This window comes from Empidonax traillii, unplaced genomic scaffold (assembly GCF_003031625.1).
Source record: "Empidonax traillii isolate 1590-97213 ecotype Southwest subspecies unplaced genomic scaffold, ASM303162v1 scaffold601:size890739, whole genome shotgun sequence".
NCBI classification, from domain to species: Eukaryota; Metazoa; Chordata; class Aves; order Passeriformes; family Tyrannidae; genus Empidonax; species Empidonax traillii.
The window spans coordinates 310,719-325,955 of record NW_020955794.1 but is presented as its reverse complement, the minus strand read 5'-3'; the positions used below and the strand labels follow the sequence as shown (position 1 = coordinate 325,955).

General features: G+C 46.0%; 1 protein-coding gene across 2 annotated transcripts in view; it reads left to right on the top strand.

Moving 5' to 3' along the window:
* The first annotated feature begins 908 nt into the window (after positions 1-908).
* Positions 909-15,237, top strand: part of ETV6 (ETS variant 6) — an 87,544-nt gene continuing 73,215 nt past the window's right edge. For both annotated transcript variants that reach the window (XM_027898524.1, XM_027898525.1), the window contains exon 1: positions 909-1,079. In XM_027898524.1, the coding sequence (XP_027754325.1) occupies positions 1,047-1,079 (33 nt within the window). In that variant the 5' untranslated portion in view covers positions 909-1,046. The remainder of the gene's footprint in view (positions 1,080-15,237) is intronic.

Below are 15,237 nucleotides of genomic sequence, written 5' to 3'. Positions count from 1 at the left end.
CCGCCGGGGTCTGAGCGCAGGCAGCGCCCCCGGGGCGGCGGGGACTGGACCGGGCCAGGCCGGGCTGGGTAAACGGGGTGGCGGCGCCTCCGAGGCCTTCCCGTGCCCCGCCGTGACCCGCGCCGCATTTCCTGGCCGGGGCTCTTAAAGCGGCGGCCCTGGCGGCGAAACAAGGCTCGCAGCGCTGCCGCGGGTCCGCCCGCGGCCACATCCACCCACATCCACCCGCTGCCCGCCCCGGGACCAGCGGGAGAGGCTGAAAGGCCCCACGCGAACTCCGGCGGGGGCGGCGGCACCGCGTGGGGTCAAACGCTTCTGTAGAGCGGCACGGCCCCCACTGCGCCCTTCTGGCCTCGCCTCCGCTCGGACCGGCCCGCATCGGCACCCCAGAGCGCCGGTCAGAGCGAGCCGCATTCCCGGCCCGCCCGTGCGGCCCCGGCCCACACCGTCCCCGCCGTCCGCGGCCGTTCCCGCCGGGCGCGGCCCCTTTAAGGGGCGGTGCGGGTGCCGGGAACCCACGTCAGGCTCGGCCCCCAAACTCCGGATCAATGAGCGGTGTCGCGGGGCGGGGCGTGACGCCCGGCCCGGCCCGGCCCGGCCCGGCCCGGCCCCCGCTGCCGCCTTTCGGTTTCCCTCTTTTCCAGGAAGGAAAACACCGGCGGGGATCGGGGCCGCGCCCTCCCCCCCACCTTCTGCGCGCGCCCCCCCCCCCGCCCTTCCCTCGCGCGCGCGCGCGCGCATCGCCTCACGCGGAGCCGCGCGGGCGGAGAGGAGCGCGCGGGGCAGAGGCGCGCGCGGGGGGCGGCGGCGGCGGAGCGAGGAGCGGAGCCGGCCCTGAGGGGCGGCGGGGCGGCCCCCCCAGCCCCAGCCCCGGCCGCGCTGCCGGCGGGAACTCCCCCTTGAGGGGGCTGGACCGGGCCGGGCCGCGCCGCGCCGCGCCGCCGGGCCGGGAGGGGAGCGCGCAAAGTGGGGGGGAAAGCCCGAGAACTTCCCGTCTGCCCGTGTGCGCCTGGCCCCGCCGGGCTCCGCGGAGTCCCCCCTGAGAGATGTCCGAGACTCCTGCTCAGTGTTGCATCAAGGTAAGAGCCCCGTCCCTCTGTCCGGCCCCCTGTCAGCGCCGCTCGCTCCCGCCGGCGCCTCGGGGCGGTGGATTTTTCGCCGTGTTCTTGCCCGGGGGTTGTTTTGATGACAATAACTGTTCTCGTCTCCCCTGTTTCCCCCCGCGCGGTTTCAGTGCGGGGCCGGCGGGTCGGTGCCCCCTTCCCCCCGCGTTCGCGGGCGCGGAGCGGGGCGCTCCCCACGCCGGTCCCGCCGCGGCTCCCGGCGGCTGTCAGCGCCCGGCTCGGCCCCGGGGCACACGGCCCCGTGGTTCTTTCACGGCGGGGGAGCTCGAAAGGGAGCCCCGGAGCCAGAGCCGGCCTCTCCCGGCGCTGCCTACCCGCCTTTTCCGCCAGCAACTTCGGAGAAAGTTTTCTGCCGTCCGGGGAGATGCAGCCGCTGCTGCTCCTCCCAACAGCAGTGGGTTGTAGGGCTCTCTTTCTCTCTCTTTTTTTTTTTTTTTATTTTAATTTTTTTCTGGATACCTATATAAGTATTATGTATTTTTAGGCGCCGCAGTTACTGGCATCACTTGCTGGCCGGCAGGTAGGGGAGCTGGGAGTGCGCAGCCCGGCCCTCTCTCCCAGGGGCTGGAGAATGTGTTTCTCCGAGCCTTGGCCTGTTGAAGAAGGGGGTATCCCCGTGAAGTTTCTTGTTTAAAGTGGAGGCAGCATGAAGCTGAGACAATGGAAGCAAAACTGAGTTTCCATTTTTGTCCAGACCCTTCCCATCTAGTAGCCCACTGGAAATAGTGCTTTCCTCTCTTCCTCACCCCTCAGTTTTGTGTTTTATTTAGGAGACACTTTGCCTTATGGCAAGCCGGGGAGTCTGCCTTCTGCTCCTGACTAATTCTGCCTGAGAGATCTTTCCTGGTTGTCTCTCCCACTCTGGAAGGAAGAGATGATTTCCAGACTCTGTCTAAGGGGAAGAGCCTGGAATAAACACTTATTCGGCGCGATGCTCTTTTGTTCGCTTGTCGGGTGTGCGTTCGGGGGAGTCTTGCATTCTGTATGGTACGAACACAATTTGAAAGCTTCTGGGTGTATTTTCTCTCGCTGAGTTCAGTGCAGTCAGGCCTGTATCCCGTGAAGTCTCGTGGCTCAGAGTCTCGTTTGACTTTTCATGGCACAGACGGACAAATTGGATAATGGGGTATTGTATGCGCGTTACAGGACGGTGAAATGCTAATGCAGGCAAAACGTGGGCAATTGACTCACTGAATTCCTGGATATATAAAATGAGATATAACTACGAGTTCTCTTTTTTTTTTCTTCTTAGTAAACCCTGTGGAAAGGTAGAATGTGTTCTCTGGAAGAACACAAATGAATGTCATGAAAACGTGGTGTCATGTTAGTTGTATTTCCTTGTTTTCAGCGTGTCATTTCGAAAATACAAGGTTTACTTCTGCTCTCACTGAAGTCGAGAGAAATTCTGCGTTTGATTTCAGGAAGTGTAAAACTGGTTCTTCCCTAGCTGCAGTAAGGTACATTATAGAATCATACTGTAAGAAATCAGCTACCTGGCAGGAGAGATACAAGCAAACTTCTGCTTCAGTCTTGTAATGAATAAATGCCAAGTTTTCTTATTACGTTTAGACAGATATTGGAAAACTGATTTTTTTTTTAAAGTGGCCAATGCTAAGCATAATGATCTGAACTTACTGTAATTCGTTCATGTCTAGTTTGTTTATGTGCAGTTGACATGCAGACCCTTCCAATTATCTTGTCAGAGGACAGAAACTACTGTTCCTGGCTTCTCTGGTGGCTATTTTGATAATTTCAAATAAAGAAAGTACAACTTTTCAGGCAGAAACGTGAACTTCAAATGAAAGCATTTCTTCACTAGTCAAAACCATTCTGGGTGACTTTCACTTCAGCTTTTCAAACTACTGTGCTACAAGGGTGTCAGGAGGAGCTTGTGAACTGGAAGCAGTGGTGCTGGCGAATGTATTGTTTTGTTGTTCTTTTGCTTGGATTTTTTTTCTCCTCTTCCTCCTCCGCTGTGGGACGGGGGTGCATGCAGTAGATGCCATAGCACCTGGGATGATGAACCACGGAAAGCTGCAGGAAAGAGTTGAGGCCAGTGCTTTGCTTATACCCCAGGTTCTTACCAACTCCTTTCTCTGAGTTAGGGCATCAGTGTACTCTCTGCATGAATTGACAGGCTTTGGGGCTGTGGTGGACTCCAAGAGGGTCTGAAGCTTTGACTGGGGGGTGGGTTGAGAGGGGGTATTTGATGTGGTTGTCATATTCAGACACTTTTTTCCCCCCAGTTGTTGGAATATCTATGTTGGTAGCAAACCTGTTCCTCTGATCCCAAGCCATAGTAGTTAGCTGATTATATTGTTGTAAACACTACCACAGCGTTGGCACTCGTTACAGTATTGGCAAGTGATCCTTTTGGCCTCACCTCTCCTCCCACAGATGGGAGAACTGAGCCACCAGGAGAGCGTAAACATTTTGCAAAGGTGGAGTTGTGGCGAAACTAAAACCTGGGAATATGGGGGGAGATCAGCTGCATCAGGCCTCCCAGACCAGGGCTTGTCTGAGCCCAGGCTCCCTTGTGTGCCACCTGGCTGATGCTTGAGCTGAGAGTGCTTTCTGTGGGCAGCAGTGAAGGCACAGAGCCTGACTGCGCTTCAGATTTCACAGCTGGTGTCAGGAGAGATTTTTTTCTAGATGCACACTTGTGGATATAGGCACTTTCTTTTGTGTTGGCCTCTGTGTGGTGGCTGCAGGAGTGTCAGCACAGAAACCTGTAGCTCGAGGACTTGTCTCACGGGTGCTCATTTTGGATTGGAGGATGTACTTTGTAATCGTTTTAAAAAAAGGGAGAGGGGAAAAAAAAAAAAGCCGAAGGGCAAAGAGTCAGCAAAGCGTCTGAGCTTTCAATCTTAGCTGGCTTCCCCTGATTGACTTAATTTTTAGCTAAGGGGTCGTGTCTCCTAATACTTCACTGATGCTGTTTTTGCAAGGAGCCCTCTCCCACTGAAGACTTCTCATGCTGAGGGACTGTTAAGCATCACACAGATGCCAGAATCCTGTTACCCTTATCCAGGGCTGAGTGTCTGTTAGTGCCGAGTATTGTTTACTATTAACTTGTTTACTAGGAGGAGGATCCTTCTGGTACTGCCAATGGCAGAACTCATTAAGCTCAGTGGGTGTAGGTAGAAGACCGATGTTTAGAAGTACATTCTATTACATACTAAATACCTGATCAATCACTTAACTCCTTGGCACCACCCAAATTGAATCCCTCTGAAGCAAAATTTCACTAGCACTGCCCCAATTAAACACCAGTCATTAGTATTCGTTGTGTCACTACAGGTGAGGGCAGTTTCCTGAGAAGCAACCCATTAAACCAGAACCTTGAATCTGAAGTGCCCCAGTGAAACAGAGTATACTTTAATGATAAGTTATATGCATCCCGAAGTGTCTTTTGGAGGGAGGTGGCTGAGTGGTGCTCTGCTGATAAAAATTATGATAAGCAGGAGATGAAATCTTGTCTAGCTACACAGAAGTGACGTTTCTGCCTTTTAGAAAAGTTATCTGGGTTCTTGAGTATGTGTCTTCTGAAGTCTTCTGACTAAAGCTTTCCTAATAAAGTGCTGGCTATGGCAAAGGGCTCTCCCTAAGGCAACCTGTGTTTTTAGCCAGTCATGTAGTTCTGACCTACAATCCAAAAATTGGATAATTTGTTTTTGGGGTTTTTTTTTTGCATGTGCTTGTTGTGGAATATTTGTAGTTCGCTGCCTTGAGCAGGGCATCCCTGGGGAACCAGCAACTCAAAATCCAGGACTTCTGAAAATGATCACTTTGGCTGTCTCTGTGAACCAAACACAAAATAATAATAATGAGCTTACCTAGGCAGGGCAGTAGCAAGGCTTAGTACTTGTAATGCAGCATGGAAACAAACTGTGGCTGCACACTCAGCTGTTCCAGGTGTTATTCTTTCCTGGTGGTAGGAGGGCATCACTTCCTATTAGATCAAACACAACTTCAGCATCTGACAAGGGAGGACCCCCTGGGAAAGACTGTGGATGATGATCAGCAGCTAGCATTGTCACAAGAACAAATGTTTAGGTTGCCAGGTGTCCCTGTGCCCCCTGAGGGAAGGGTGCCACCCAGAACAGCCCATGGGTGGGATGTTCCTCTAGGCATTCATGGAAAAGCCAAGCCAAGTTCCAGGTATGTGCTCAGGTTCAGCCTGAGCAAGGAGACCAGACGGGCCACCAAAACTTCTGTGCCTTTAGCAGTGGAGTTGTGGCAATTGATTCCTGCAAGTGTTTGAGTTATTTTTCAGATCTACAACCCAAGCCAAATTTAGACCATATTGGTTCTCATGTTGCGGAGTTGTCTTCTGGCAAGTCTCAAGACCAGAGTTAAGCTTTTTACTGATGATGGTATTGCTCATCTTCTGTAAATGCTACTGAGCTCCAAAGTGAACTGGGTATAGCAGTTAAGGAAAGCTATAAATAATTCTTCATCTGAATGATTTTCCAAAGGTTATTCCTTGTTAAGCCACATGCAGCGTCTTTGCTTCCATGTTGTTCTTCTGTAGTTTGCAAACACTTTCCTAGTTAAGGCAGTCTGGAGAAAAAAAATTGGTATGACAGAGATTCTCACTGCAGTGCGTGTGTCAGTGTTCTGTGGAATGTTTGCACGTGGAACAGGGGTAGCACTGGGTGGAACTGTGAGGGCCAGATGTTGGTACAGCTCCACATGTTGAATCTGACAGCTGGACTAAGCGTGTTAAACTGTTGACAACTGGCTAATATTAAATCCTGAGTTTGGATGTTTAATTTTAAATTAAAATGTGATTGTAAGTGGGAACAATGAGTGATTTCTTGGGGGTTTTTTGCTTGGTTTTTTTGTGTCCGCTTTTGTTGTAGGTTTTGTTTTGGGCTTTTTCTGGCCAGCTCAAGTAGAGTCTGATCAAGAAATTGTAAATTATTTGTTTTGAGAGCTTAATCTGGAGAAAACCAACTGGCATCCAGTCAGAAGTATCCTTAAAACTGACGAAATGCAGGAGAAGTTGCAATTCTTTGTATGGTTTGAATTTCAGCTGACTATGGCTGAAGTGATTTTTTCATGGTGTCTTGAGTCGGAACCTCCAAAACATCTATTCACAGAAACTAGGAATGTTTCTTACATGGGTATAAGATTCTGTGAAAATCTAGGAGCGTGGAGTTCCACCAGGTAAATGAAGTGTCTAATAAAAGTGCCAGAGACAGTAGTACTAGAGATAGAATTCAGAGATAGATTTATCCAATTAGTAGGGCTACAACAAGACATTCTGTATCTGCCAACTGAATTTTCCTTTTATCTCCCTCCTTTTTATCTTATAAAGGAATTCACATAAAAGTTCTTCCCGTCATTGGTGGAGCACTGTGAAGCTCTGCTGATGTTCTTGGAGGTGAAATGAAGCGCACCCAGCATTACAGCCATACTGGGGAGCTCCTTCCCACTTTCTAGGAGCTCCTTTGAGGTCTCTCTTGTGATTCCCACCATAACCACTAATCCTTTTTAGTTGTAGTGGATTAGGACTGGAGACATGATGGATGCCCAATTCAGTGACAGACCTACCATCTCCTTGGGGATGAGGAAATGAGGGGCTGAACTGTTTTTTTTTTTTTTTACAGAGGGATGAGGATGCTGCTGAGAGTGCCAGGAAGGGGCACCGAGCTGCAGGAACAGGAGTGCTGATGGGTATAAAAGGTGCTTCTCAGTTGGCACACTGAGTGGTTGTGTCACCGTCTTATGGCTTGAGTAAATGGGGAGACTGTGGGAGCAGCTTCCAGGAGAAGGTTGAGATATGTCTCAGACACTGCACAGTCCACACTGAGCTCAGATACACTGGTGACAGTGTCCTAGCAAATGACCTCACACCAGCTGAGTCATCAGAGCCATCCACAACTGACCATGTGCTGGCTTTTATGACCTCCCAACAGGGACAAATTGCATCCTCAAAATAAGAAGAGTGGACTGATAGTGTATGCAGTGCCAATTAGTCCAGCCAGCTGAACCGTGTTGACAGGCAGTAGCTGCAGGCTTGGTGAAGTAGGTAGAAATTGCAGGGTTTGGGGTTTTTTTTTCTCTTGGTAGTTTTGAGTGGGGTGCTCTTTAAGGCTTTTCTGCTTAACAGATGCAGTGAGGTCTCTTTGAGCTGTTCAGTACTGTTTGCTGATTGACCTCGCAGAACTTGTCTGGCATCTGGGTTCATATTTTAGGAAATGGTGTGATTACTGAGTACAAGAGACTACTGAATTCAGTTTTCAATCTGGAGTGAAATAGGCAAATAAAACCCTGGTGGGAAAGCAGCAGGTAGTAAAATAGAAATGATCTGTGTATTGAAATTTGAATCTGTGCTGTGTATCAGTCCTGATTACGGTCTGCTCTCCTGACTATTAGGCAGGTTTGCAGTGGCACTGGGAAAGACACAGGAGTGAGTGGTGAAGTTGCCTGGGGAAACTTCCACAGGAAAAAAAAAGCTACATTGCAAAGTACCTTTTTGGCTTGGAGACTGCTGAGGGAGTTATAGTAGAAATCTGCCAAATTGCACAACAGTAGAGTGTGGAGAGCAATTTCTGATAGTACAAAAACTAGAGCAGGCAATGAAATCATTGGCCTGGAAGATTAAAACAGGTACTTATTCCATCTGTGTTGAGTTCTGGAACTCAATGCTGCAGGATGGTGTGAAGGCTAAAAGTGCAAATGGATTTAAAAAAGAGGGTAGAGGAATATGAGGAAGATATTAAGATTAACAACCTGTATGGGGGGGAAAACCTTTCCCCGGGGAAAGATTGTTTTTTTCTGTTTGGGAAGCCTTTCCTGAAACAGAGACTCCTTTTTGTTTGGGAATCAGGTTGCAGGCTCTGATGAAGTCCAGGCGTTCAGAGGCTTCAGTGTAAAATTTTGCACCCTGGAAGGATGGTCTGAAGTGCTCGTCTCCTCTGAATTGTTTCCTAAGTCTCAGTGCCAGCAGTCTTGATTTCAAGCAGACTGGTTAATTGTTAATGGGAAGAGACCTGAGGAAGAGTTTGTGTGTGACTCAGAGACTTGTGAACTCAGGATTGCTAGAACTAGAGATTGCTAGCAAGAGGTTGGTTAGGTTTTTATTTTGGAAAATAACAAATTACTTTCTTTGCTGGATGATTGATTTTTTTTTTTTTTTTTAATTTTACGTGCTGTTTATGATAGACTACACTTGGCTTTGCAGTGAAATGTAATTACAAGTGCAGTCTCCTACATCAAAACCCTGAGCATTAAAAGTAGCTCTAATAAAAAAGGTTTTATTTTTGTACATGAAATGGAAATATCTGGTACATTTTGGGGTAATATTATGTAATAAATAACAAGCTTTTTATTAAGCACATGAAATACTATCCTTTTTTTATCACACTGATTGTTTTCTGTCCTGTTCATCTACTATTCTTTGCTCCCTCCCCCCTCATTTTGGTTGACTGCAGGAAGAAAACAAGCTTTCCGTTTCTGTGACTGAAGCATTTTCCAACTTTGGGTAAACCAGTGATTGTAATGAACTAATTGACTAAACTGAAAGAAGAAAATATTCTATCTGTATCTGTTACTAGAAAGGGGCTTGGAGTCTGGGTGTGCAATAGCGAGCCTCGCTTGTTTGAGTGGTAGAACTTTCTTTAATGCTTTGGCACTAAGTGTTGTGCTTGGGATTTACCTGCAAAATTATTTTCTGCTGATGTAGTTATAGCTGGATCTCAGTACACTTTAGTTTCACATTCCTTAGTTTGTTTTCAAGGAGGAAAAAAAACAACTTTAAAATTTCAGTTTTTAAAAGAAACCCTCCAAAAATTAAGGGAATTAATTAGTAGAATTGGTTAGAATTATAGCTTTTGGGGATGGCTGAAGTTCTATTTTTGGATTGCTTTCTGTATGTCTGAGAAAAAGAGCCACTTTTGACTGGTCTGCAGAATATTTTGGTTCAAATTACTTGCTCCAAAAAAAAAAAAAAAAAAAAAAAAGAATGACTTGGTTGGTATCTATACTTCTGGAAATAAAATTACTACATATACTTGAAAAATAGACTTTTTTTATTCAGAATTTTTCCCTGTGGATTTTCTGAGAAACTTCTCACAGTCTTGAATGTTTCAACACACTGGTCACCTGCAGGTTTTTGTAGACACGTTGCTGCTGGTGATAATACCAGGTGAACAGCCCTGCACTTCAGGGTTGAAGCTTCTGTCTCGATTTCCTCCCAGGTTCCTGAGGTGTGCTGCTCTCAGCCCATCTGTGGACTGGAGGGATCGTAGGAAGGAAAACAGGAGCCAGGAAAATAGGGTGGGGTTGAAAGGGAAGGAATTAGGAAGTGATGGCAAGGAGTTGGCTGTGGCAGGAACGGCAAGCAGCTGGGCCCATTGCAGGCTGCTGTGAAAATCATAAAGATTTGCTTTAGAAGGTCTGAAACGTGGCTTTTAGAGAGGCAGAAGCAGGGAGAAGCTGAACTGCAAAGGGTTATTTCTCATTGTATGGAGAGATATTGCAAAGATAACAGCTGTGGTCAAAAAAAAAAGCTCAGAAAGCCCCTAACCTGTGGATTTCTGGGGTTGTGGGCAAGGGAGAGTTGATTCCTCTGATCCTGTTGGGTGTTGCTGGAAATGTGGTACCAGCTTAGACAGACCTTTGAGCTGACCAGAACTACTGTGCTTTTGCACTTTCTTTTAGGACTGAAATACTTTGGTGCTTGACTTTGTACAGATGCCTCTGACAAGTGGAAAAATAACAGTTGAGGAAACCTCTCCTGTGAATCAGACCTTTTGCTCTGTTCTTGATCTTGTTGTGATATTTCCTCAGCAGGGGAAACCTGACCATCTGAAATTCATAAGAAGAATGTTCTTCAGGTTATGAAGGACTTCTCAGTGAATTTTGTTTGGGAAAATCCTTGACTCTCCTCTTGGGCTGTGATGCTGTTTATTGACATAAAGTTCCCTGACCTGTTTTATTTCTCGAGGTTTTCTCCCAAGATTTGGCCGAGGGAGGACGGAAAAAAACAGTGAGATTTTTAGATCATTCAAATGCTTCTTGCTGTGTCAGCCACACCTCTTCTGATGTCTGATAAGAGACAAGTGAACACAGTTCCTTGCAAGACAAGGATGGGTTTCCTTAGATGGAACAAATGTGTACCCACATGAGCCACTGGGTGGCTGATGAACAGGTATTGTACAATCCAGGGGCAATTCCATGAATTTATTCCATCGACGTGCCTGAAGCCTGTGTTGGAGTGACTGTTTTGATTGGATAGTTCAACCTTTTTGCCTTTTAGTCCCTGACTCTTCTTTTCAAATTCCTAACAGCTGAGAAAATTGATGAGGAAGGGGTTGTTTCTTGAATGCCTGGACTTGGGTTTTCTCCACACAGCCGTTAAGAAATGAGCGAGCTGGCAGACAGGACCTTGTTGTGGGACAGTGAGTGCACTAAATGTTTACCTTCAGTGCAAGTTGAGCTATTTCTCCGATATCCTGTGCTAGTGCAGTTTGTGGGCAGTTAGCACTAGAAAGTGAGCTGGCTAAAAACCCCAAAAAACTCACCCTGCAAATGCTTGTGTGTCCTTTACCAAGACCCGTATCTGGAATGGTGTCCTGCAGCAGGCAGGTACCGTAACAGCTTGCTCTCATGTGGTACATGTGGTTGCCTGGCCTTTTTCCCAAAAGATGCTGATAGCTGGAGGAATTCTGTTTTCCCAGTGTTGAACACAAGGAAGTTAATTGTATCATTCCATACCAAAGTGAAGGAAAGTGTGTCCGTGTGCCACATGCCGAGTCTGGATGTGCACTTTCATAACTCAGTGTCGTGGTGACATCCTTTCTTTGATGGTGAATGGTTTTGTTGAGTTTAATTTAAAAAAGGAAGAAACTTCTATTCACTTCTTGGTGAACAGCCATTAATTCTTGGGACACTGTAATTATCAGATACGAAAGTGCAATATTAATTTTTAAAGTTTGATATTTTTTTTGGGGGGGTGGCAACAAATTAGGTAAGACTAGAAATCCTTGGTTTAGAAGTGTAGCTTCTACACCAGCCCTGCTGAATGCCTGTGCATCGCCCTCCCTGCTTCTCCTGCTGTTGGTCCCGTGTCACTGGTGGTGTGGGCTGTCAGCTCTGTTAAGGGGCAGCAGCTCTGACCTGACACTCAGCTCCCAGGCATTACTGCCTTCATTTTCCTTTTGTAGGCTGAAACAATCTGTGTTTGCTGCCTTATTTGAGAACAGGCCCTTTCCAAGCTGCAGCAGCTGTTTGTATATCCCTCTTAGGTTATCTGCGCAGATGCCCAGAGGATTTTGGAGCTTCCCCTGCTGGGCTTTGCTTTAGTTTCTGAGAGTTGTTTTTGTTAGATCCATCCTTGAATTAGATCAGCTCGAGCAACGCAGCAGACAAAGAGAGGTGTGTGTATGTGTGTGGGAGGATGTTTTCAGCCCTGTAAATAATAATAATCATTATTATCTTCAACTCTTCTTGTAGTCACTTTGCAATGAGAAAAAAAAAAAATGCACCTTGCTCTGCATTTCTTGAAACTGGGTCTCACTCCCCACTTGCACCTCTGGTAGTGCTGCTGGCTGTTCATGGGCACTCCTGCCCACTCCCATGGTCCTGAGGTGGCTGTGCATTTTTTGCCCCCTGTGGTTTGAAGCAGAGTTGCTGAGGTCTCTGTGTGTGTGTGTGTGTGTGTCCATATAGGAATAGCAGATTAGAAAATGAGAGGCTGGGAGGCTCAAACAGCTTCCTGAAAGTGTGGGAGTACAGGCCAGAGAAAGGAAGGGAAATCTTTTTGAAGCTGTATCAGTGCTTTGCGTGGCCGAGAATAGCAGGCAGTGTGTTGACAGTGCAGTCCAAGTGTTGCTGTGCAGCACAGTGTCACTCTTGTAAAAATCACTGCTGTCCACCAGCTGAACAAATTCTTCCAGCACGAGTGCAGTTTTATGGGTGTGATGGATCTGCATTCTCCTGGTGCAGATCTGTAAAGTGGATGGTTGTTACTGGTCCAGTGATGCTTGGGTCCTTCCTCCAGCTTTTAGAATGTCCTTCCTGAGACTGATTAAACTCCTTACTTGAGAGACACATCCTTGGGTCCTTGGTGGAGTGAGGAAGCTTTTTGGTTCACCTTTCAGCTGCTGTTTCCAAAGGCCTTAAAAAGCAAATCAGTGTAATTTCCTTTGTTTTTCTAATGGGAAACCTGAGGCAGAGGAGAGGAGCAGGGGTGAAAAGGGGTGCTTATGTAGCACCTACAGCCCTAAGATGGGAATGGCAAACTGGTTTTAGCCTGGTGCTTCGGGCTTTTGTTCAATAAGACATTTAAGCATATGCTTAATGATAAGCATGGCAATGGCTTCCTTACCATTTCCTTCTTTTAGAGCATCATAAATAGTATTTTTTACTGAACACAAACTGCAGGGCTGTTCCCACTCGTGCCAACCCACTGGAATCACCCAAGCTGTCAGCCAGGACACAGCTGGCGTAAAGGATGTCAACATCTGACCTGTAGAACCTGCCTTATCATCAGGGATACAGAAGGTGGAGCAAAGAGACATCTGAACTGTGAGGAATTAGATGCCATTGCCTTGAAAAGACACTCCTGAACTTTCAGATGAGCTCAGAACAGTCCCAAAGAGACAGCACAGGGGCACCAAGCAAACCCTTTCCTACTGCAGGATGAAGACCAACCTCAGTTCACTGTATCCCTCTGGGCCTGTTGGTCATCTTAGGGTCTTGGCCACTGATTTTGGAAGGATATGATTCAGAACTTTTACCTGGGTTGGATTTGCTCAGTGAGATTGTTTGAGAGAACAAATTTCACCATAATGTCTCAGGATTTTATATAATTTTGTTTCTTTCCCTCTATAGATCCAGGATTTTTGTGAGTGTTGCAATCTTAGCATCAGGGCTTAATCCACTCTGATTAGAACTAGTGGGAGTTTCCATTCCTAATTGTGACTGCCATAACTTCCAGCTCATAAATTTTAGTCCAGATGTATTATGTTATTGTTATATGCTGCACTAAGTGCAATATAGATTATATATATCCTAATGTTATGTGCAATACATTGAAGGGGGTGAATTGATGTCTAAAGATTGGTGAAAGGGAAGACTGGTACGTGGAAGAACAGAAATTGGTCACTGCCATAAAGGTACTACTAAATTGATAAGCATTGGGTTAACATCCTAATTCCATAGCCAGAAGGGTTAAGATTTATTTAAATAATGTCTACATTACGATTTATTGAATGGTTAAACGATTTAATAAAAGGTTGAATTAAATTTATTAAGTAGCAGAAAGCCAGAGCTGCAGTACAAGGAATATTTTCTCATTTTTCTCTTTTGTTTTGGGAGATGCTCAGGGCAGACAGAACTGATGGCTCAGAAGGGGTGATAATTTTGAAACTTAGCCTTAGCTCACTCAAGTAATTGCCATACACGAGATCTACATCAAAAATTTTGCTAAACTTTAATTACCAAATTACCAGACTTGTGCAAAACTCGTGTAATCTAAGGCTCTGTGGTTTAAGCCTGGGTCCTGTAAATGTCTCCTGGGATTTTCCAGACCTGGACTTAGTTTTGACCAAATAAAGGTTGAGCATCTTAATGGTTTGAGGGTGAAATAATTGAAAACTTATATGTTTGCAGTGATTATTATGGCTAAAAGACTCGAACAACAGCTCTTGATCTGAACATTCCCAAATTTGGAAGTCTGAAATTCACATCTGGTTAGGATTTTTAGATGGAAAGATTTCTATCCTTAAAAAAAAAAGAAAAAAAAGAGAAAAACTAAATCACTGATGCTTATATTTAACAAAATAAATCCCTCAGGGAGTACAAAACATCGTATGAAGCGTGGAATAAATTGCCCACGTTACTGGCAACGTAATTATGCTGGAAGAAAAAATACTGTGATTCCAGAATTGTCTCTGTATAGGGAGCTACTCCAGAATAAAAACTGGGCTTCATCTGCAGCAGCTCAACTCTTGAGCCTCAATTCAGCTCTGTGTAGATGCCCCTCTGTGCCCGTGGCTGCAGGTCCCCCCCACGCAGATCTGCTGACAGGATGGGGATCCCACGCAAGGGAGAGAGCTCAAGTGGTGCCCTTTCTTTAGGAATGAGTGCATGGGAAATGTGGGCCATGACCCAGGGAGTTCAAAGCCCTGGAAGCGGGTTATCTTTGGGATCCCTGAGCAAACCTGCCCACTCTCACAGCTCAGGGGGAGCCCTGTGTGATGTGGAGGTGCTGTTAAGTCACGGGGAGGAGAGGCTGTTGAGTGTCGTTGCCTTTTTGCACCACTCCAGGTGAATCAAAACACTCAGCAAATGAACTCTTTTTGTAATGTGTGTGTAGATCCCGTGAATGGATTTTACAGTTTCTATTCTGAGCGTGGATCTGACGAGACCTGTAGGCTGAAGCATTTTAAGCTCATTTCAAAGCTACCATATATTACTCTCGTCTATTAGCTATTCCTTTAACACCCTAACCTTTCAATTAACCTGAGTACTGGCTAATCCACTACAAATACACAATATTAATTCCAGACGTTTCATAAGACAGTTTTTAGACATTCACCCACACGATGATGTGCTGACTTTAAAGCATGTAGTTCATAAATAAAGCAGAAGTTCAGCTAACAAAACCTCCTTAAACGTGCTTAAGGTGAGACTTATTCAGTCCTTTTTTAAAAATACATAAATTCACCTACAAATACGGAGTTTGCACAATGAGCTGTTAGTGTTTCCCTGCCTTTTTTGTTTTAAATAACCAGATATGTTGCATGTGCTGTTACATCTCTGTAGTGTGTTTGTTACATAGAAGTAGAACTGGTTGTAAGTGTCACTTCCCATGAAAAACCTCAAAGAAAAGTTTTTTAATAGATTTTTTCCTTTGTAATGGAAAAAAAAAAAAAAAGCTCTTCTATATCCAATTTCAGAAGAAACACTTTTTTTCCGAAAATGGAAGGACTTCTTTTGTTACCTACAAACAGAAAATCAGCCACTTCTCTGTATTACTTCCTCTCTTAAGATCTCTGCTGTTAATGTCTGTCGTGAATACTTCCATCAGTTAAAGTAGATACAGAAGCTTACCAGTATACTGGTAAGGATTTAGAGAAATCTGGTTGAAAACCTGGTC